Source organism: Phascolarctos cinereus, unplaced genomic scaffold, assembly GCF_003287225.1.
Source record: "Phascolarctos cinereus isolate Bilbo 61053 unplaced genomic scaffold, phaCin_HiC Scaffold_3;HRSCAF=262, whole genome shotgun sequence".
NCBI classification, from domain to species: domain Eukaryota; kingdom Metazoa; phylum Chordata; class Mammalia; order Diprotodontia; family Phascolarctidae; genus Phascolarctos; species Phascolarctos cinereus.
The window spans coordinates 156,644,494-156,669,150 of NW_027555736.1; the positions used below are offsets into that span (position 1 = coordinate 156,644,494).

A 24,657-nucleotide genomic window follows, 5' to 3' on the forward strand; every position below is an offset into this window, starting at 1 on the left:
TTTAGTAATGCCTAGTTCAATTCAACATATATTTAGCATCTTATATACAGAGGACTACTAGGTGGTGAGACTGATAAGAAAAATAAAACACCCAATGCACTAAAGGTATTCCTGATGAAAACATAAGTAAATATATAAGCTTTTTGCCATTACAGTAACCAGAACATCAAAAAGCCTTCTCAGTGAAATCCACAGTTTAAAAAAAGACAAATATAAACATCCAACCTGAAAAAAAAAGTAGATGAATAATGCATATTACCAGACTATGACACACAACTAGAAGGTATCCTATGCAGTTAGTTCATTAATATGTACATTATAGATAAAAGTTAATAATTTGGGTCAAGAATTAAGTAGTAAGAAGAAATTGGGCTGAACTGCATTTAGGAAACTGTGTGGTATTTTTCATCATTACAAGCTGCTCAGTGCCACTAAAGTCCCTATTCTCCCAGGGATGCCATACATCTACGAAGAATCAAAAACTACAACTATCTCAAAGGCAATGGAAAGACGTAGCAGTCATTAGTAAACTGAACATGTTGCCAATAATGAAGAAAGTATCAAGGACAAGTACAACTTTTTAAAAAGAGACTGACTGTTTATGTGGTAAAAATGAGATAGAAAGCCTGCATAGCAGTACACTGACACTCTAGAAATATTAAAAGATTTACAAGAAAGGGTCTAATATTAGCTTTGCTGTATGAAATCTTTGAAAAGATATGGAGAAGAACTGTTCACCATGAGAAGTTGCAGAGGGGTTGCAATTTGGAGTGCCCACTCTGATGAAATCATGCCTCACAAATGTAACAAAGTATAACTGAGTCTACAAAAATATAAAATGATAACTTGAAATGTATCAATAAATCATCACAATGTTTCATTTAAAATTTATTTGTTTTAGAAACAGTATTATCAAGGTTCAATATTTAACACTTCATCTTCAGCAATTAAAAGGCAATATATCTAAGCCACTGTTACTTTTTTGGATTAGCTCTGTGTTGTTTGCATTCAAAACGAAATTGTCCGTTTTCAGCATCAATAATGCCCACTACTTCAATACACTCTGAAAACATTTCCAAAATGTTTCAAGTATTCACCCTTACAAAATACTAGAGAAAATATTTTGAGCTTAACATACTCAATTGAGAACCTTCTGGTGACTAAAAAGAAAAAAAAATGCATGCAGCATCAGTCACTTCCATAATGAATATTTCATGAACTTCGTTTTTTGCACATTATCTGAACTTCAGAGTTTTGCACATATATTGTGCCAAATATGAAGTTTTAATGCATTTTAGAAATTAAACCTTTATTCTTACACCCTTGAAATGAAAGATGCCCACGTTAGTCCCATGGTAAGAGCTGTAGCTCCTCGTTTCTCTCCCATGACCTTCAGTCAAAAGCGCCTAATTTCCAAAGGAATATGTACCTATGGGACAGGGACCCCTGCAATCAACTGAGTAATTCTATAGGCTCTAAACATAGGTGGATTTTCAGAATCACAGCCAGCATATAGGTGAATTCTTTATTAAAGGAAGAAAGAATTATTTAGGTTTGTAAGACTGACATATAAACATGCCAAGGCTCATTAACTCACACATCCTATTAAATTATGTCATCTTCTATAATCAGTTCAATCAATAAGCCTACCTTAGGAAAACAAATTTGCTCCTGAAATCAATGAGCACTCAACAGTCTTTTTTCACAAGAGGATAGACCAGCTATGATATCAGAATTCCTATTGGTCTTATCAATACAAAGCTTTAAGGTTGTATTAACTTTTTTGTCTCTAACTAATGTACTAAGAATTTTTATTAAAAGGTGAGGTGGGAGTATTTAGAACCCTCTATCCTTATGCTTCTTGAACGAATAGACGAGAAAGGAACAAAATTTGGATGACAGAACTAAAGTGATTAGAATTTTTAGGAAAACATCTTTCTTCATGATAACTTTCAATTTAATAAATTTCAACCAAAAAAATTATTCAGTTGTACAGCTGAGAACTTTAAGACAACATAAAGAACTATTCACCAAAGTTAACCTAAAATGTTTTATTTAACCTGGTCCTTTAAGGACCACAATACTACCAATAAAACTAGAAGTAATCTAGAAGCCCATCTATTGTGCTGGAATAGAAAGATTGTTTAAAAATAGAGGAAACTTTTTTTTAAAAAAGTGCAGCAAGATTGGAGGGCTCTTAAAATTATTTTAATTTCCAAAAAAAAAAATGATTCTCTTAGGGTTTGGAGCTTAAAAGATATTTTTACATATCTTCTAATTAAGTTGAAAAGGTTCGAGCATCCCAGCATATTTCTAAAATGTGATAGGTTCAAAAAAATTTAAAGCATAGTACTAAGCATATGTTATCACTTGATTTAATTCTTCAGTGAATATGAATTATGTGGCTGATGTTTTATTAACCACCCCAACTGACCAATATTTGAAATTTTCTAAACTAACATAGGCGCCTTTCAAATAAAAATATATTTGTTCACTAGAAGCAAATTTGAGGGTTATTCTTTTCGTTGCATAAAGTTCTAAAAATCAGGTACCCTTTTAAATAGCACTAGCCAATGAAGACAGAGGCATTATTATTAAATGTAAACAAAAGCTCCCTTTTCTGCTCTTTCTTGGTATTCAGTGAACATCTTCACCAAAAAGTACATTCTTTATATTTTTGAATTGTGTTTACAAACACAGCTTTGTATTATAAATACAAAAATACAAAGCATCTATTCAGATAACAAAATTCTCAATTATCTCATCTTAGAAACACAGAATAAAAGCAAACCTGTCCCCTAAACTGTGACCACAAACGAGAGCACTTTCAGAGCACCAAGAGGAATATTACATTGTTAAAATGGCCTCTTGCAACTTTGCAAGTTTTTACAACCAATAAAAAGTTACTGTTTGGGATAAAATGACATTTTGTCAGACGCCTCCTCTAGAACATGTCCCACATATTTCAGGGGTAAGCTATATGGCATGAGAGTATATAAAGAGGTATAGTAGCAGCCAAGAAATCAGATAAATGGCTTTAAGTCAGCAAGAGTCTCACAATGGAACAATTTTTGTTCTGAGGAAGATTACGGAGATAAGAGAATTTTTTTTTTATCAACTTTATCACATCTGCCCACTAGATGTAGCCCTGAATCTCTACTGGGGGAAAAAATCTTTTTAAACTTCTACTAATGTTTCTCCTGTAGGATTTTTCCCAGTTCAAAATACAAGGATAACATTTTAGCTGCAGATTACAAAGTGGCCAACCTGAGCACCCTCATTTAAAAAAAAGTTATACACATACACAGTATGTGTGTCTATACATATATAATTGTCAATCAATAGGTACAATATCTAGATATATAATATACTACATATACAACATATCATATATGATATACAATATATAATTTACAATATATAATACATATACACTTTTTACTTCAAAGAGAACAACTTAATTTTCAATATAAACAAACAATATAAAAAAAGGTATACTTGTTGCCTTTGGTGCCAAGAGCCCAAGCAAACACAACAACTTAATCTACAGCATAATGGAAAGAGTGCTGGTTTTTGTAGTCACGTTGGAACCTATGTTAGAACGACGGCTCTGCTACTCACACACTCACTCACTATGTAAACGTGGAGAAGTCACTCCTCTTTCTGGCCTTCTTGAGGAACTTACTATTTCATTTTTGCCTCTGTCTCCCCAGCATCTAGCACACTACCTGACACATAAGAGCTTAACTGACTTGTAAAAGGGAATCCTACTTCTAATACCTTAACCTCCCTGGGCCTTGGTTTCTCATCTGTTAAAAGTCAAATGAACAGGCTATAGTCCAACTAGATGACTTTTAAGGTTCCTTGTAACTCTAAGTCTATAACTTTATGGTGGTTATAACTCTATTATAGCTGCCAAGTCACAGCAACAAGGAATATTTCCTCAAGAAAAAGATCTAAAATGTCCACACCAGCAGGTAACAGAGAGATAACTGCTATGGTTTGGTGGAATCTATTACATACACATATGATCTTGCTGGCTTTGTCCACTTGATTATTTCCTATTCACCCAAGCATGATTTTTAATTGCAACTACTAGAGATACTAGGATTCCTAGAGCAGAACCTAGAGATTTGGTGCTACATTCTAATAAGGAAAATCCAGGCTTTGCTTTTTCTATTAGGCTCAGCTACAGATGCAACTCACACTGATGTCCTAAGGCAACCTCAGCCCAGTAGTATCACAGTTGTCACTACTGTTCACTAAAGCAGAAGTAAACACCAGCAATCTCAGGGGACCAAGTCTAGCTCCCAAAAAGGAATCAAGTTACATATATACATATATACACATACAGACAGGTGCATGTATGTGTATGTATATGTGTGCATGTATGTATTTCCCCCTTCATTCCCCAGAGGCCTCAAGTACTTTTTATACAGACCCTCTGAAATGCTTGAAGAGAGAAACAAATCTTTTCTAGGAATCTCTTATTCACTGAAGTATCTTGGGGCTCTTGAGCTTATACCACCACTACCACGCGTGCCCTTGAGACCTAAGGCAATCAACCAACCAATTAGTTATTGAGTTCAATAAGCATCTACCTCATGTTTAGGAATGAACACGGTGGCACAAGGGACTTAAGAGAAGCAAAGGCTACAGTTCTCACCTTGAGAAGCTTACAATATAATAGTCAATTAGACTAACATATGCTAAATAATTAACAAAATAGTACATTATTGAGATGACGTATGGCATCATGGATAGAAAGCCAGCTTCAAAGTCAAGAAGACGGATTCAAGTCCCAACTCTGACACATATTAGCTGTCACTAGGCATGTCACTCAGTACTCTGAGCATCTCCCAGACTAAATTGCAGAGACCGAGTTTCTTCATCTGGGAATTCCCTGTACCAATGAAATCACATAGTCCCTATCCAGTCCCTAATAATATAATAACCTAATTATTAAATGCATGAAGTGTTTATCAACCATACATCTATTTTTCTAGTTAAAATGCTGAGGAAAAAAAGCCTCTAAAGTAGCCATGAATAGTTTGGGGATGATTTCATTTCCTTAAGTCTTTTTGTGGGTGTTGATTTGTATGGTTCTGAAAATGCCTTGATTTCAGCTAAGTATCTAGTGTTCATCTCTGAATTTGGCTGTATTTATTCCACTATGCTGCCACTAGTTCCACAAAATTGAATAGCTTTTTTGTCATTCTCAACTACAGAGAATTGCAGGGATGCAATATTCTTTACATTTTTTCCTTAATTTGCCAGACTAACCTTCATCATACATTTGCCTTTTGTATATGATCGCATCTTGTTCACAAGTTACCCTCCCAGAGCTTCAAGAAAAGCTACAACTATGCACAGTACCCAAGCTGATTATTTGAGATTCTACTCCACGACAAACAAAGCACAGACAAAATGAAAATGGCATGCTACATACAATAAACAGATTCAGATGGTCTACACATTGAGCAAGTAATTGAAACAGAGACAACTACACTCCAAAGGATCATATGGATTATTTGTGCCCAACCTGTGGTAGAGCGTTTTGAGCTCGTATCGGTCTGATCAGCCACAGTCGAACACACTCTATCTTGATCTCGACGTAGTAATGTCATTCTGTTCCTCTTAAGCACAAAGGACAAGAATCAATCAGTTGAATACATGTACTTTAGTTACAAACTCTAGCAACACGGACAAAGACTGACCAAGATGCTGCTAAGTCATATAATCTTGAAGTTAACCAAAATGCAAAAGGATATAACCTGTAAAAATCACATTGCAACACATGACAAATGAGGACTCCATAGAAAGTCAGGAGCGAGAGCTCATTAGATCACTCTATTTGTGAAAGCCACTAGGCAAGTCATTTAGCAACAATGACCAACAAGAGATGGGCTACTTACAAAGTGAATCCCACAAGACCACAAAAAACTAATCGAAAAGGTCAACATTTGATAGGAGAAGTCAACAGCCTAGCTACTTCACAAAGATGTCAACAACAAATATGATTATGGGATTTGGTTGTATATGCCTCTGTATCATAGTAAACAATGGCAAGTTCAAATATGAAGGCAAACAAAATGCTAAACTATGTGGTATTGGCAAGTGGAAAACACTATAGAAATTCAGGGAGAAAATCACAGACTTGCAATTCAGAATCCAGAGAAGTGATAGAGCAGATTAGTAAGTCATCCAGTCCAACCTCCCATCCACACACTCTACATCTATATAAAACAGAGGGCCTATTGTTGGACAGTTGCAGTAAAGTTATTCGGCTGAACTGATCTCCTTCCCTACGGTTACCTAGTTGGTACAACTCTATTTTTTTTAACATGAGTGTTCTTTCAACATTTGAAGACATTTTCAAATAAGGTAGGAACATAAAGTGCTCTGCAAACCTAAAGCCCTACATAAATGTTAAATGCTATTCTGCTGCTGTTGTTGTTGAAGGCTAGAGTAGTTAGTAGGGGACATGATCTATAAGTCCTTGCATAGGATTTGGATGTAAGAAGTAGAAAAAAGGACATGTTAGGCTAAGAGAATGTCAATAAGGAATGTAACTGGTACAGTTGCAATTTCTAAAGTGTCTTTTCTAAAGATAATAAAGGCTGCCTCAAGATGAACCATGTGTGTTCTCATTTAGATTGACATCAGTACAGGTGCAATTCCAACTGCTCATTTTGCTACTACTGAGGGGCAATAAGAAACCACAGGCAAATGTATATCACTGTTTATTCTCTATTTCCTCTGAGATGAAAACAATACTTACCAACTTCCTACAAGTATTATGAGGAAGACAGCAAATGTTTATTACAGTACCTGTATCATTTTGCTTTTTCTTCCCTCACCTAGTCATCCACTGGGCAAAGTCCTACTGCTACTATAACTTGTTCTGCAAGTCTATAGGCAAATTAAACCTAAGTAAATGAAGGCAAATCTATAGAGCTGATAATCACAGAACTGGTCATAGGCCTAAAAGGAAAGCTTAGGGACATGAAGGGAAGAAAGACCCTCTCTGTATGTACTGTGCTAAGTTCCTCCAGAAGAGCCTGTCAAGACCATACAGACTTTTTTTTTTAGTGTATATTTAAATTATTCAACATTGTACCTGGTTCCTGAAACAATGGCCCTAGGGATCACAATAAATGGGCTTGCATGGCTGCCAGGATAGTCTGTTCTGCCACTCAAATAGATTCTACAACTGCCTAGTTTATTACACACACACACACACACACACACACACTCTCTTACTTCACTGTTACCTTTACATTACACATTAAGCAGTAGCAAGGCTGTAAGAACTATAGGTTCCCAGAATATTTTTCATTCTTAGAAAAATACAACTTGTTTCAGCCAGGATGTCATTAAAAGTCCCCATTCCTTCACTAGAGCCATTTTAAACAAGCTATAAAGCTCATTAATAGCACAGTGTCATATTTACCAATAAGTAGAATATGAGTCCACTCCCTAATGAACCATATTATCTCCCTTTTTCTTAATGAAGGTAAATGAGAAATGGAATGCTTTTCAAACACATTTTTTTCAGGCCAATACTTTTGCTCCAGAGACAGCATGAGCTATGTTTGGGTCTATTTTTGGTTAACTTTAGGCTAATTATCAGGATTTTGACAAGGATCTCTTAAAAAAAAAAACTCCATCCTCCTAAAGATACCTCCAAGATTTCCACATCTATAATCAACCCAAAGAAAGACAAGGACACACCTTAACAGAAAAGATCAAAAAAGCTAATTTCACTCAAAATTAGTCCTTAACTCACTTTGTAGAGATAGATGAGGCAAATAATGTCTAAGAAAGACAGCAGGAAGTCTGTTCCTCAAGACTAATTCTATTTCAGTGAGTAATTCTTAAACTGTGTGTGCTATAGCATTTATATAGTGCTTTAAGGTTTGCAAAGCACTTTAAAAATATTATTTCATTTTATCTTTAAAACAATCTTTAAAACTATTATTATCCCCATTTTACAGATAAGGAAACTGAAACAGGCAGAGATTAAATGATCACAAAGGAAGCAACTCATTCAGGATTTGAACTCGGGTCTTCCTGACTTAAGATCCAGCACTCTAACCACTGTACCACCTAGCTGCCTCAGGTCTCTGATATTATTTGTATACGGAACTCCCAGATGAGTAAACTCCCTCTACCAATACAACCTGGTTTTGATTAGTGTGAATGATTAATTCATTATCGGATTTGAACTTTTCAAAGTCATAATTATATGCAAAATATGGCAACTCGTTCCAAAGCAACAGAAATATGCAATACAAATTTGAATAATATTACCACTTCACAGGAGTCATTGTTCTTACTAATGGGCACCTACCTATACAGGTTAGCACCTTCTCTGAAACTTACAGTCTTAGAGAGCTACCTGGAGCAATGAGAAGTAAAGTAACTTGCCTTCAGTCACACAGCCCATATGTGTCAGAGGTGGGATACATTATATAATAATAACAACTAATAATGATGTTATATATGATGTAGCTAAGATATTTCATAATCCTGGTATCTGAGTCCAAATAACGAGCTCTGATTCTAGATTCTGATACCTCCATCATCCCTTGAAAGAAACCTAGAAAAAAGGTACACTGACCTTTTTCTATGTCTCTTTTGTGCACAAAAGAATCCAGTGTAATGTAAAGAACACCATATCTAAAGCCCTAGCCTTCTAGTAAGGTGTACACATTAAGCTCTTCTTCTAACTGGTTGTGTGAACTTGGACAAATTGCTTAAGCTCTCTGGGTTCAGATTCCACATCTATAAAATGAGGGATTAAACCCAATGGTCGTTAAGATCTATTGTAGTTCCAAAAAGTTCTATGCTGGGCAACAAGGTCATATGACAGTTCTCAACATATTTAATCTCTCTCTTGGTGTGTGAATGGAATTTTCTGTTGCTCAGATAACTAAGGTATATGAAGTACAGATTTGAAATGGTTCCAATTACCTAGAGGATAAGTCCATTCTAGCATGAAGACACTCAACATGGAGTATTTCCCAGAGACTTCTTCTTTATTTTATTCCACACAGAAAAGCAGCCTTCTGACCAGTTCCTTCTATATCTACATCACTAAATCAGGAAAGAGACTTCTCTTTGCCCTGAATGGCAATGACAGTATGATGTGCCACAACTTTTGAAAAGACTGAAATTAAAAATGTGAAGGAGTTTCTAGCATCAGAGAATATGTAAGTTTCTTTTCATCTTTGGTTTCTTCCCAGCAGTGCCAGACAACTTTCAAATCTCCAGCATCACTTTTGACCAACCCATCTCTATGCCATTATGTTCAAAGTAAGACTAGCACTTTCTGTGCCTTCCAGTTGTACAATCTGCACTCTTATTTATCCCACAACAACCTCAAAACAGCAACATATGCCCCTCGGACCATGAAGCTTGATTACTGTAATTCCCTCCTAGTAGGGCGCCCCGCAGTGCACCTCCACCGCTTACAGCTTGTGCTGAAGGCAGCAGTGCATTTGCTCATTGATTTGAGCAACCGTGATCATATTAAGTCCAACCTGTGTTCTCTACATTAGCCTCCAATGAAGTGGTGGATTGATTTTAAGTTGGCCCTGCTGGTTTTTAAAGCCCTTAATGGCTCACAGGCAAACTATATGAAGCAAATAAGCCCAGGCAACATTCAAGACCTCCTCCCTCAGTTTCATATCTATAGATAACCTGTCCAATAATTTAGATGATCCTTTATTCAGACCACAGCAACACATAAGAAACCCCCCACTGCCAGGATCCAATCACCTTCTTAAGGTATTGAAGAGTCCACAACTATCAACACCTCAGGTCAATCTTTCCCACTCGAACCACAAAGTAAAAATGTCTTTCAAAAGTATCATCGTTTTGCTGTTTAATTGTTTGAGATTAGCATTTTCAGAAATGCTTTATTCATTATTATTTTCATCTAGAAGCTTCTCTTCCCTTGTGCTATTCCTAGATGCAGTCAAAATTAAGCATTCATTTCTAATCTGTTTTTACTTTTAGTATGTAAGCTTGGACTTTGGTCTTAAATATCTACCTCCATGTAAAGCCTGAATGGTTCAAATATGCCCTTTATGAACACACACTTTAAAACTATCTCAACACAAATTTTCACCAATAGCCACATCCTTCTTCCTGACAAATTCAATTATCCTATCAAGACAATGTAATTTAATCTACAGAAAAGACATAATGAGGAAAGCTTTTGATGTAGAAACAGTAAAGCTGGTTCCAGCTCCATTACTAAATAAGACATTCAGTCTTTTTGCTTCTGTCTCACCTGCACACTAACACCTGACTCTTCCATGCCAAAATAGATTCTTTTCCAATTTAAAAAAATCAGACAATGAATAAGATAATGAAGTGCTTCATACTCTTTGAAATCCTTTCAAGCCCTTTCTAGTCTTCTCTCTCATCCTCCCCCCGACCCCCAACAACATTCAGTAAGCTCTCTCCAAAATGAACTATATCTTGTTCCCCACAGAACACACCTACACTTACCAGCCTCCATGCTTTATCTGTCCTCTAGGCCTAAATGCTCCCCCCCAAGTCCTCTGAGTTCCTATCCATCTTTACAAACTCAATTTGTTGAGCAAGGCTAATCCTATTAGCCTTGCTCAACAATTGATCAGCACTAACTTTTCCTACAGACCTCAAACACCATTTTTTTCACCTCCCTATTATCCTTATATCTTATTTGTGCATTACAGTTATCTACACATGGATCTTATCTCCCTACTAGAAGATAAGCATCATTGAGGAAAGGGACTTTCTTAGATATCATAACTTAACATCATGATCTGCACACAGCATGTGCTTAACAAAGGTCTACGATTGGCTAGAATGAAGCAAGAGGTACTGAAGTCCATGTAGTACTAGAATACTCCAACAACCAATACTGCCACTGAGAAGACACTGAAAACACAAACGCTAAAAACAGAGGAATAAAGGCCCTCCCACCCCAGCACTGCAATACCCTACTTCAGCTCTCTATCTTTATTTTCCATACCCTAGTTCTTTTTTAGGAAACTATGGATTTTCTGCAAATAACTAAAGAAAACAAGAGGAAAATTTTTTCCAAACAATTCATCTGGCCAGAAGTACCCATTTGGTTAGATGGTGCAGTGGATAGAGTGCAGGGCCTGGAGTCAAAAAGACTTATCTTCCTCAGTTCAAGTCTGGCCTCAGAGACTTACTAGCTGTATGATTCTGACCAAGTCACTTATCTCTGTTTGCCTCAGTTTCCTCATCTGTAAAATGACCTGAAGAAGGAAATGGCAAACCACTATGGTTACCTCTGCCGAAAAAAAAAACCCTAATGGGATCACAAAAAGTCTGATGTGACTGAAAAACAATTGAACAAACCTATTGAGTTCAATTTTCTATATTGTACTGGAGGCCACCCATACCCACCAGCCATGGAAAATATTCTGCCTCTGTCTATGGAATGTCCCCCTTCATCTGGCCTTACACTATCTGAGAAGCAAAATAGGTCCTGACATGCACTTTAGAATGCACTACCAAAGCCCGAAATATCAGTAAGGGCAGTATAAGTAATATGATGAAATTAGTTACTTGCACATTCTCTACTCAGGCTGCAGTTGAGGATTACACACAAACGTTACAGCCTTGAAACAATACACACACCTGTGTACTGAGGAGCATCTCAGAGTGAAGAACTCAAGCTCACCATTCTGTACCTTCAAATCCCTTAATTGCAAAACAACATAATATTTCTAAGTCATTTAAGAAGTCTATACCACTGGGGAGGAAGACAGTAAGGTAATATACATGGTTAATTACCTGCTGACCACTAAACTTCTTGGTTTTCCCTTAATACCAATTTTCATTTAGTCTTTTAATAATATGTATCACTTCTAAGATAATGCCAAAAGACTCACGATGGAAAATGCTACCCACATCCACAGAAAGATCTATGGAGTCTGAATGCAAATCAAAGCATACTATTTTCTCTTACTTTTGTTGTTTTTTTTTTGTTTTTTCTTTCTCATGGTTTTTCCCTTTTGTTCTGATTCTTCTTTCACAACATGACTAATTTGGAAATATGTTTAATATGATCATACCTGTACAGACTATATCAGACTGCATGCCATCTCGGGAGGGGGTAGGGGAGGGAGGGGGGAAAATTTAGAACTCAAAATCCTATAAAAGTGAATGTTCAAAACTAAAAATTAGGGGGCAGCTAGGTGACACAGTGGATAGAGCACCAGCTCTGGATTCAGGAGGACCTGAGTTCAAATCCGGCCTCAGACACATAATAACACTTACTAGCTGTGTGACCCTGGGCAAGTCACTTAACCCCATTGCCTAGCCAAAAAAAAAAAACTAAAAATCAATTCTTTTTAAAAAAAGAAAAGAAAAATAATCATATATATCATTATTTGCATGAATGGAAAAATGAAATGTTCCATAATTTTACTTTATTATCTTGTCCCCATTGGGGAATGATTTTCCCCCTTAACAAAACATACCCCATTTCACCTAGAATATAACAACACAATAAAAAGTAACAGTACAATCCATCTCAATACTGACTCCTACTAGCTTTAAATCAGCTTCTATAAGTTTAGGCCAAAAAATGAAATTAGTTCAAGTATGTGTAAGGATATGAATGGAGTCCACGGTTTCATTAATATAGATTGGGGGAAGGGTGCTATTTATATAAAAACCAATTCACACCAAGTACAGGTTTCCACATCCAAAGAAATACCTGTGACCCAAACTCCAAAGTCTCTGATTTTACCCTGAATCTAACACTCTTTCATTGACTACTACCTCTAATGCCACAATTCACTATGGGAATACCACAAAGCTCAACCCTTGACCTTCTGTTCTGCTGCCTTTAAAATCAGTCCCTTAGGATACTCACTCATTCACTCATCTCTTTACTCTGAAAGTGGAAGGTTTGAAAATCTACATCTCTAGCTTTGACTTCACATACCTAAAAGATGTATCTATCATCTGAATTTAGCATGTTAAGTTTAAAATGTTAAAAAGTGAAGTTACAATCTCATCCTGCAATACCACCATTTTCTTAATATTTCAGATTTGGTAATGTTGTCTCCCTTTCCTTCCCCAATTATATTCTATCAATAGCTAAATATTGCCAATTCTCTATTACATGTCCTTCCTTTCTACTTCCACAACTAATAGCCTCATTTAGGCTCTCACCACAGAAATAGGACTTAGTGACATCTCCCTCACTTCTACTAACAACTGATCCTAAGATGGAGAAAAATCTTCAGAAACACATCTGAGAAAAAGACTGATTTCCAAGATACATAAATATATAAAAACAAGAACCACTACCTAGTAGTGAAGCAGGCAAAAGATGTGAAGTTTTCAAAAGATGAAATGCAAACTACCACCAACCAAACGGAAAGATTCTCTAAGCACTAATTATAATTTAAATGTAAATTAGCACAACTGAGATTTTACTTCACACCCAGCAAACTGATACAGATAACAAAAACAGAAATAATCAGTGTTAGTGGGGCTAAGGGACATCAGGCAAACTAACACATTGTTGGTGAAGCTGCAAATAGGTTTAAGTGTTTTGGAAAACAATTTGGAATTACACAGGTAAAAGTATTAACTTATACTATTTAACCCTCAGGGTCATTTACCCTGAGGAGGTCAAGGACAAAAAGAAAGGTCCTAGGTATACTAAAATATTCAAAGCAGCACTTTTTGTTATATCATGTAAGCTTCAGACAGAATATAATTCCCATCCTTCAAGGAAGGGGCCGTTCCATTCTTATCTTGGTATTCTCATGACCTAGGATGGTTCTAGAACAGTCAGTGCTTTAAAAAATACTTGATTGATTTTTTTATAGATTAAAAAAACTGTAAACAATGTCAGTGTGCATCAGTTAGGGAAGGGCTAACCCAGGCCTGCACAACATGCAGCCCACCAAAGGATTTCAGGCGGCCCTTGGAAAATGTAGGGTTACCACTGCTCATTCTCTGTCACGTGACCTACAGCAACCAACAATCATCAGTCTGTCTCTAGTCTAACCTTTCCGTGGCCTGAAATTTACAAGTTGTGCAGGTCTGGACTAACCAAAGAAAATCCATATTACTGTAATGGAACATTTGGCCACTGTAAGGAACAATGACTATAAAGGATTCGAAGAAATAAGGGAAGACTTATACCCACTGAAGCAGAATGAAATAAAATCAAGAAAACAATGAACACAGTAACTACAATAATACGAGTAAAAACAACACCCAAAGCAACTGGCTTTGGATTAAATTCAATATTCAATATTGATTCCAGAAGACAAATGATGAACCCACTGCTCCCTCCTCACAGGGGACATGGGGAAGGATTAAGGATGAGAAATCGGCAGAGGAAGATGCTACATTAGCTGGTTTTCTTGATTATTTTTCTTTTTACAAAGGAAGGTTAAAGGGGCAAGAGAAAAGTATATTGGAAAACAAGGAGAACTACTAGACTACCATTTTTTTCTCTTTGTTTTACTCCACTATACTTCTTTATTACAAGGGAAGATTCTATGAAGGAACAACTAGGAGAAACTGCATCAAGTCTCTCAGCTCAGTCTGTCCTCCACTCTGCTGTCAAAGTGATCTTCCTTCACAGGTCTGACCATGTAATTCCCTCCCCAACCAATATTCAGTAACCTCCAGTGGTTCCTTATCACCTCCAAGATCAAATATAAAATTCTCTGTTTGGTGTTCAAAGCCCTTCATAATCTGGCCTCCTCACCATGTACTTGGTAATCCTATGACACTGACCTCCTTGGTGTTCTTTGCACAAGACACTCCATCTCCTGACTGTGCATTTTCACTGGCTGACTGTCTCTCATGCCTAGAACTCTCCCCCTGCTGGTTTCCATCTTTCGCCCTCTCTCATTTCCTTCAAAATTTCAAGAGGTCATGACTCATAACTAATGTGTGATTTCAAGAAAAAAAAATCACATTTTCTTTTTTTTTCTTTATATGAGGCAATTGGGGTTAAGTGACTTGCCCAGAGTCACACAGCTAGTAAGTTTTATGTGTCTGAGACTGCATTTGAACTCAGGTCCTCCTGACTCCAGGGCCGGTGCTTTATCCACTCAGCCACCTAGCTGCCTCCAAAAAAAAAAATCACACTTTCTATAGGAAGCCTTTCACAATCTCCCTTAATACTAAGACCTTTCTTCTGTTAATTATCTCCAATTTATTCCATATGTATGTGTACATACATATATGTGTAGATAGATATGCCTGTATAGACAATTGTTTCCACTATGAGATCCTTAAGAGCAGGAACTTTATCCTTTCTTTTCATCCCCAGCTCTTCATAAAGTGCCTAGCACATAATAGGGGCTTAATAAATGCTTGTTTACTGGCTTGTTGATTGACTGAAGATTTTAAAACATCAATAAAACTTTTTTTTAATTCATCCAATATACAGCCATTAGGACAGTGTCCATCTAACACCTTATATCACTTTTCTACAATTCAAAGACTTTCTCACCAGTAAAGTGGCTTTCCCTACCCCACTATCAATTTAAGTTCTTATAATTCTCCTATGCATAAAGGGAAAGCTCCAACCAAGTTAATCTTCCAGCCATCCCTAACACAAACCTGTCCATTGCCACCTCTATGACTTACCAAATGCTGTTCCTCATACATAGAATCTCTTCTCTCCTATGCAATAATCCATTTCCCTTAATTAATTCAAGATTCACTTGCTCCAGAAAGCTTGCCATGACTGATTCTCATGCAGCTATTCTATTCAGTACTTGCAGTATGGAACTATATTAATTTACACTGACTTCTATGCTGCTCTGTAAAATCAATCCAGCATTTAGTAGGCTCTTATAATGCGCAAGGCACTATGGAAGTAATACTTAGTTGCTTCAGGTCTTTATATTATTCCTCTTCAACATAGTCTACTTGAAGGACAAGAAAACACTTTTGGCTGTTGTGGTTGCTTAAATTCTCCTACAGCTCCAAGAACAGTACTCTGCTCACAAATGGTATTCACTAAGTGTTGCTAGTGGACAGACCACACAGAGGTGAATAAAAATTCATTACTTAAAAGGGCAGTATTTTCTGAACTGTAATGTTTTTAAATGTGTTTTTTCCTTCTCATTTCACTTACTATTGTACTAAAGCATCAGGTTAAATTTTAACTTTCTCATCCTGACAAACATAATACAAATAGCAACTGAAATACAGTCACATCACCTGAGAGGAGGAAAAATGGCATCCTAATCAAGGCTTTATAATTTCATCAAAAAACCTGTAAGAGGCCATGACTCATCACTAAAGACAGCTATCTAAGTCATCAAAATATGAAGTATCCAATAACAGTTCCAAGTAATGTTAACAAACAGTCAGAAATGGAACACAAGTACCTATCCTTAACAACTGTACTAATTGCCCAGTTCATTTAAATCTAAATTTTTGCCACAATTCTATTTAAATCAAAAGGTTCTCCTCCTCCCCTATCTATTCCATTATAAGAAATACTGTTTTGTATATCAGAGGGTTGAAAAATGCAAAGTACATGGATGTTAAAGGAAAATTTTATATTTAAAATCATCTTATAATTGCAATTTCTTAGACTATGCAATATTGAATTTTATCTTAAACTAAATATAAAACTAAATCTTACTTCTTTATACTTTTTTTTTTAAATAAGAAGTATATCCCTAAAACATTGTAAGGAAAGAAAAGACTTTAAATCCATTAGACAGGATTACTATTTAAAGGACTACTGCAGTTAATTATTTAATGAAACTAAGAATCCACCTGTAATATGAATAAAACTGCCCCTAACTTATGTTTTCTAAATTCAAAATTTTGTATGTGTGTTTTTTTTAAAGCAGGCACACCTGTACCATATGCCTGCTTAAAGATGGACCTACTTTATATCAGTCATTTAACACCAGACTAGCAACTCAATCATTCTTCTGTTAGTCTGCACTATAATTCTGTTATACTTTCCATGACTCACACAAATGACATGTTACTATATAAAGTGTGACATAAATCTCAATATGAACAGGTAAACAGCATGCCCAGCTCATCACTCTAAAAAAATAAGCAAAAGTAAAAGTACCAAACCTGGTTTGTCCTAAATTTTAAAACATCAGCTTATGCCTGCACAATGCTTAAATGAATTATGACAATGGTAAAAATATTGGTTGTTACTTCCTTAAAGATTTTACCAAATGCTTATGCAACTTCATCACCATCCTAATGGTCTATTCAATTTGGGAATGAAAAGAAGAGAGACCAATCTTACCAGTAATTTAAAAATCTCTCTTACAAATACTGTCTTTACTAAATATATATTTTTATGGTATGCCCAACATTGTAAAAAGATCCATTCATCTAAAATTTTAAAAATTTTGGTTGCTGAAAGTAAGAACAAAGGATTTTAATACTCTTAAAAACTAAAGAGAAAGGATGCTATTCATAATGCCAGAGAAATCCATGAAGTTATAAAAAGAATAAGAAATTTTTTAAAGCCAGAACAGAGTGTTCAATTGTTATAAAAGAATAATGTTTGGAATAAGAAAAAATTAACCTTTATTTGTTGTTACAAAAGACTTTCACTTTCAGTATAGAAGTATCAATGAGAAGCTGAACACTCAATGTTTTAGGGAATCCTTTATGAAAAACACATATATATATATATGATGCTGAGGAGAAAAAGATCTAGATAAATATTTGATTTTTCCTTTCTACTTCACTTATATTACTTGTTCTCAAATACTAACCAATAAAAATTTTTTCAAGTATCATTTAGTTTGCAACTGCTGAATCCACTAAGCTAAGGTCACAAAACACAATTTAAACCTAGGAAATCTCAGAAATTAAACATCTGTTCTATTTTCTTTCCAAGCATCATTTCAACAAATTCTTTCTGTAAAGACAGACAGTATCCTACAAAATAGTTCACATAAGTTAATTACCTTTCATTCATATAGTGTGGGCTACGTTTATGTCAAGGTCACTGTAACAACATCTGATGGATTACATATATTTTATTACATCTACATGCAACACAATACTAAATAGACAAGTTCACTACCTCAACATATGTATAATGCCAAAGTGAATTAACACCTAGAAGTCTCGAAAAATGGTATTTAACACTGAGCCAGAAACATAAGTAATGATAAGGTATGCATTAACCTTTCCCCAAAGTGATTTCTGATAATGTTGCAGCTGTCATACAAGTAATCATATTTTGCTTTGTGAATTAGATCAAAAACAATATCAGGTATTACAGCATCCAAGATATGAATTTCAAGTTTAAAAATTAATAACAAAATGCCATTATTTTCAAAAAGTCCTTTAAGAACGCAAAATCATTGTTTCAAAAAGGATAGAAATGTTCATCACTGGGATCTAAATTGTACAATAACTTATTCTCATCAGTGACAGATTTTATGTTTTCCATGGAATTTTATTCTTTTGACAAGAAAATTATTACTTGATATTGACAGAAACACCTCTTCAAACACTTCATTCTGCAACTTCAAAAAGTAAATGTTTTTAAGATATGAGAATTAATTACAAAATATCTCCAGAAACCTTGGCAGGTGAATGTTTCAAAATGTAGATACACTATCCAAATGAAATATCAATACCAACTTCTTCTAAGTATTTCCTTAAATATACCTGGAAAAAGGATTTTGCAAATCCTTACACTGTGTCTGCCATCAAACATGTGATATAAAATTCAGTTACAAAATTTAAATCTCTTTACATTAATAAGATTTACTTAAATCTGGACTGCATAATGTACTTGGCAGAATAGGAAAAAATTACTATACCCATTCACAGGACAGATATGTTGAGTACCAAAGAGAGTATAAAGTTAAAACATACACAGAAATCAGTCATCTTAAACCAAAATCCTCTAAAGTATCAACTAATGTTTCGACTTTTTCTCACACAAAAAAAACTTAAAATTTGACATATGTTCTAAGTAATTGGGAGACAAATTACTCATTTCAACATGCCCCAATATCCTTTTATTTCAAATTAAATGTATATATGAAAATTTTTGAAATATGGCAAGCTGACATAGAAAATCCCTAAGAACTAATATTCAAATATATAAGTAGATACAGGAAAATTGTATTTTTCATTTTTTATTTTATAAAGTTAAATAACAAAATATCTTCTAAAAAATAATAAAGTTATCACAAATGGAAAGTCTATAAATGTATTTCCAAAAGAACACAAAAAATGTTGCTCAAATAAAAATTTTCCAAAAGTTTTCTTAGTTCATGGTCAAAAGAATATATTAAAATTACAGAAAATGAATTAATTCTAGAATCAGCATCATTCATGCATTCAAAAAACATTTACTGAGTGCCTACTATATTTTAGACACTTAATATTCAAAATATTTCTTTAACAAAGAAATTGAAATTGATTTTAATAATTCTTAGCTGCAAAAACTAAGCCTTTATGCCTCCCTCCTAAACACTAGTAGGAAAGGGAATGTGGACTACATTTGGTTTGATATTTTAAAATGACTAATTTAGAAATAATTGTCTTTTTTTCCCCTACCAAAAAAGAGTTTGGGGATAAAGCTTTCCTTTGGTTACCAGTAACAAGGAAAGGGAAAACAGCTGACATTTCAAAATATCCTTAGGATTAATAATATCAACTTGGAATTCTGTTTTTAAAATGTGAAATGTTTTACTTTTTACCAGTACTGAGTACCATAAAACTAAAATATTTCCACAAGTGAACTGATATAAAAGTAGGGTTTAATTCTTGGTCTCAGAAAAAGCAAACAATTTTATTAAGATACATACAGATTTGTAAAAATTCTGTCACATGTATTTAACAACTGATTTTCTTAAATATTCAATGTCATGGCTTTAGTGAAAGTTTTATGCTTTTAAAAAAAAATCTAAGCATTAAGGGGCAAAACACACAGAAAAGTATAGCTTCTTCAAACCAGAATGGACTTTGTTCTGGGAAACTGAAAAGGAATGACTTGAAGAAAAAGTATACTTTCTTCACATTCTATGTGGAATGATAGCAAAATTTATAAAAAATATTCAGGAGATCAACATGATCATTCGATCAAGAAAATGATTACTCATAAACATTCAAAATAGTTTTAGGTGGATAAAGAAGATGTAGAATTTTAAATTTGATTTAACTTAATCTAATCAGTGTCCCAACGTTATTAGAATTTAGGAAAAGTTTCATTCACCTATTCATTATTCTCCCTATTTAGAAGATAAGAACAGAATTCTATATTTTTATGATTAACTTTTATTCCATGCTTTAAAAAAAAGTGGCCACCAATTTATTCCTAACTTCTAAATCTGTGAAAATAGCCATTTTACCTAATACTTCATTTGCTCAGTCTTATTTGAAGTACAAATGCATTCATTCAATAGTGCCATTTTAATATATTTTAATAAACTTTTTGACTAACAGTGCTAAGTACTGTCAAATGTATAGAGAGAAAATAAAAAAGTATATGCTTTTACATGCAAACAACCCATAGAAATAGCATTTTTTGTTTAGCTTTTGCATGGAAACGTGTTCCAGGATCTCTTATATTAAATAAACACTTTACTGAAGCTTAAGATTTATGAAGGAAGGTGATGTTTTTCAAGACATCCTAAATGGCTAATCTTCTAACATTAAAGACAAATAGATCACTATGTTTTTATTTTGAAACTGACACTTAATTAGCAGATTTGTGTTTCTGCATCATTTTAAAATAAAAACATTTTAACCTCTTCCAATAAGCAGTGTATCAGAACCCAAGAGATTTGAACTTGAGGCTTTCAACTGCATCTTACCTGAACCACTGAACTGACTGCTTCCCAGGGTTGTTGGTCTGGTTTTCCCACTATTAACAGGTGGGGAAAACATCTGTAAAACAACCAAAAATTCATGTTAGTAAGGAAACTCCTCTTATAAGCTGCATCTCTCTGCTGCACAGCAGTTCACACAGAGAAATCAATTAGCTGCCACATTTCAAAGCTGGAAATGAAATAAGATTGAATCAATGCATTCCAAACCAAAAAGACTTGTGAGCCCTACTACTTTATAACATTACTTGTAAATACTGTCACTCTTCTGTTCCTCTATGAATGCCAAAAACTATAAAAGTCAATACTAAATGATTCGCATTGAACAATTAATGCACAGGAATAAAACAGCTTGTTCATATGAGAATTCAGATAATTCATGTTCCCTTAACTATAACTACATACAGAAAAGGTTCATTATAACAGTGGTTAACCACACTGCAGGTGTCAGTCCTGTCTCCTAACAGCAGAGTCACAAAGAGACTCCACTGTACCAGAATTAAGAGCAAAGATGATTTGGTTTCATTGTCAATGATTTTAAGTATTAAATTATTTCCCTCATTTTTTAAATCTAACCTGGCTTAGAACAAAAGTACCTGCTTCAGTAAACAGACTCATAAAAACACTAAAATAACCCTGGGTTGGATTTATCTGAGCTAACATCTTTAAGATACCATACATTAAAATTAACCAAAGGAAAAAGAAGTGTGGGGGGAGGGGAAGCATAAAGTTGGCTTCAGAGGCAAGAAAATAATTTTTTAAAAGAACTCTGATAATCATCAGGGTCACAGGGTGACTCAACCAAAAGTGTACGATTACATTGTTCTGCTTTTCACTAGTTAAGCCAAATGACCCCTCTGGCATTAAAGTTTTAAATCTGGAAGTCTAGACATTACATCAAAGTTCAGGTGTCCAACTTGGCTGAGCTGGACTCGGGCCCTGAGCAGTGCAGCTGGAACTGAGGCAGCCCTAATCCCAGGTTCTTTTTTACCAGGGCAGAGTCATAAGAACACCTCGAAAGATATCCTACCGCACTGAAGTCCAGCAGGTCACTCAGCTCCTTGTCTGTCCCTATAGCCGCCATTCGCTGCTGCTGAGAATTCATCTTCGGTCACTTCTAGCAGGTCCTAAGATAGAGGAAACACTGCTTAGTGAGACCACCATGGTTCAGAAAGGACTGGAAGCTGAATCCAAAAGTGTATGTGATTGTGGGAGGAAGGGAAAGGGTGCCTTTTCTGGGAGAGGGGGAAGTGAGGGTTGGAGACCTAGGCTCACTTTTAATATTGGACCTTTTCAGTTTGTTTTAATAATCCTGGGGAGGCACTGGACCTGTCTGAGTACAGGTTTCCCCCGCTCCCAAACAGAGGTATGTGTACGGTATTGATCCCTAACGAAGGAGAGGAGCCAGGTGGCTGAGTACGAGGTGGCAAATCATTTTGAATACACATGTAACAAACAGGAAAGGGTAGCGGAGGCTCGTGCAACTCGACAGATCTCCCCTAAGTTTGCTAGAGCTCTGGACCCTTTCCCCTCCCCTTCTTCCCCTACCCCAGACAGCCAGCTACCCAAGCACCCGCCAGGAGGTGGCTGGAAGGACCGGGTCTCTAGCTGGTTTAGGTCTCATCCCTTGTGGGGGCGGGGGAGAGGGGGTCGAAAGGGTTAGAAAGAGGAAGGGGGAGGGGGAGAGAGAGAAAAAAATTCGCCATCCAACAAGCAAGTGTGGAGAAGAAGAGAGGGAGAGAAGATGTTTAGTGACTCACTATCTAGGCAACAATAGAGCTGACAAGTTACTGGGAATGTGCATCTCACTAGAGCCATGTCTGCGGCTACCGCTTCCCGGACATTACTGCTGATTTGCAGAGAATCAATTTGCTCCTCAACACACAGAACTGACTTTGCTTTTTTTTTTTAATTTTCTTTTTCTTTCCTTTTCTTTCTTTCTTTTCTTTTCTCTTTTTTTAAACAAGCCCACTAAATCTTGCTCTCTCCCTTCCTTCCTCTCCTTTCCTGGCTCGGCCTCCTCCCTCTCTTCCTCCCTTCCTCCTTCCCACCCAGCCCCGAACCTGCCAAGACAATGAGCCTCCACAGCCCCGGAGCCGCGCCGCCGCCGCCGCCGCCGCCGCCGTGTGCGCCCCGGGCGCGCCAGCACCGAGCGGAGCGGAGTGCAGGGCGCACAGGGCCGAGTGCGCCGCCCGCCTCCCGGTGGGGCTGCATTTCCCCCGGCACGAGTGCCAGTGCCTCCTCCTCCTCCTCCCCGCCTCCCCCTTACACCCCTCCCCCCACACAAGTTGGAGGGGGTCCTCCGGGCTCGGTGCTTTACAAAGGGGGGCAGAGTTCAGGCGCGGGGAGGAAAAGGGGGGGGGAAGCCGAAGGGGAGAAACGACTCCTACAGCTTCCACTCCGGCAAGGGGGGCTGCCGCGCAGCGCACAGGGACCCGGCTCCCAGATCAACCCAAACATACCTCCCACCCCATCCACGCTGCTCCCCCTCCCCCCTCGCGCCCTCCCACACCGGTTCCTCCGTCCCTGCCCTACTTCTCTCCCAACTCTCCCCCAACCCCGGGCCCCGCGCCCCGCGCCCCCAGCCAGCTCCGCATTTACCTGCAGCTCCTTTTGCACATTCAACCACCCCGATAGAAGTTCACTTTGGCCGGGAGAGCGGGTTTGGGCTTTCCGTTCCACCTCCCGGCGTCTCTCTCCACTTTCCTCCTCGCAGAGACTCAGATTAGGGCAGGTGAGGGGGCTCTCGGGCCTGGCCGCCCCTTCCTCCCCGGGCGGGCTGGCTGTGCCCCCGAATAGAACTTGTGGGTCTCCCTTAGGCGGACATTTTTTTTGCTTAGGCGGCCTCAGCACCACGCTCGGGCTTCGGCTCCGGATCCCTCCGCGCCTGGAGGAGCCCTGGGGTTAACCCTTTCCTCCCCGGCCCTCTCCCAGCTGAGTCGGGAAGTTGGGGGCTGGGGAGTGGGAGGAGCCGGAGGGAATGGGGAGGAGCGGCTACAATGCACATGGACAAAGCCCGCGGTGGGGTGAGGCGGGCTGGAATGCAGGGGGGAGGCGATACGCCCCTGGTGAAGCTGGGGCTGAAGGCTGGGGCCGAGTCGTCTGATCTCCCTGAAGAGAACGCACTGAGCCGAGAGCTCGGCGCCGCCTCCTCCCTTCCATCCTCCTTCTACTGGCTATAAACGCGGAGCTGGAGGGAGTCGCAGCTGCAGGAGCATCTGGATCCTGCACCCGGACCACCTCCTAGACCGAGATACGCTCCGAGCTAGATAAGAGGCCTCAACGAAGCTGAACTTTGGCTTTCTTCTACTATTCGGCCAGCGCTGTAAAGGGGCTGTAAACCGCATCTTTTGCTCTAAGTCCCGCGAATTTCAGTGCCAGGAGTGGGGGTGTGCAGAGTACTGGACAGCGCCTTGTGCGGAAAATAAGCAGGAAAAGTGTGAGAAAAATGTTCCAGGCTCTAAGGCTCTCATAGTTACTGTACTTTGAAAAAGTCTAAGGATTGGCAAAATTACAGCACAGAAAAGGGTAGCCCACTAACGCTCAGCATGGTATTGGCCTTTTACACCCACCGATCTTCGTTTCTCAATCCAAGACCTGTTAAACACCCTAATCGAAAATCTCTCATCCAATCTCCCTGACCCAGGGAAGTAAACCCAAGTTGGGTAGTAGCTGGAGGAAGATAATAACCAAGTCTTAATTGGGTTATTTCCTTTCATAAGGAGTTCTGGTGCTTAAGGAATTTGGCTTTCATTTTACACCCATGGAAACATTCGCCATTCTCTCTCTCTCTCTGTCT

At 37.3% G+C, this 24,657-nt stretch overlaps 1 protein-coding gene across 4 annotated transcripts in view; it reads right to left on the minus strand.

Moving 5' to 3' along the window:
- TCF12 (transcription factor 12) overlaps positions 1-23,774 on the minus strand; it is a 416,785-nt gene extending 393,011 nt beyond the window's left edge. For 2 of the 4 annotated variants that reach the window (XM_020981635.2, XM_020981615.2), the window contains exons 1-3: positions 23,460-23,774; positions 21,889-21,985; positions 20,847-20,919 (exon numbers count right to left, since the gene is read on the minus strand). In XM_020981635.2, the coding sequence (XP_020837294.1) occupies positions 20,847-20,919; positions 21,889-21,963 (148 nt within the window). In that variant the 5' untranslated portion in view covers positions 21,964-21,985; positions 23,460-23,774. Of the gene's footprint in view, positions 1-20,846; positions 20,920-21,888; positions 21,986-22,921; positions 23,023-23,459 lie in introns of those variants that run through there. The other 2 variants (XM_020981646.2, XM_020981625.2) reach the window with 2 other exon arrangements.
- Between the last annotated feature and the right edge of the window lie 883 nt (positions 23,775-24,657).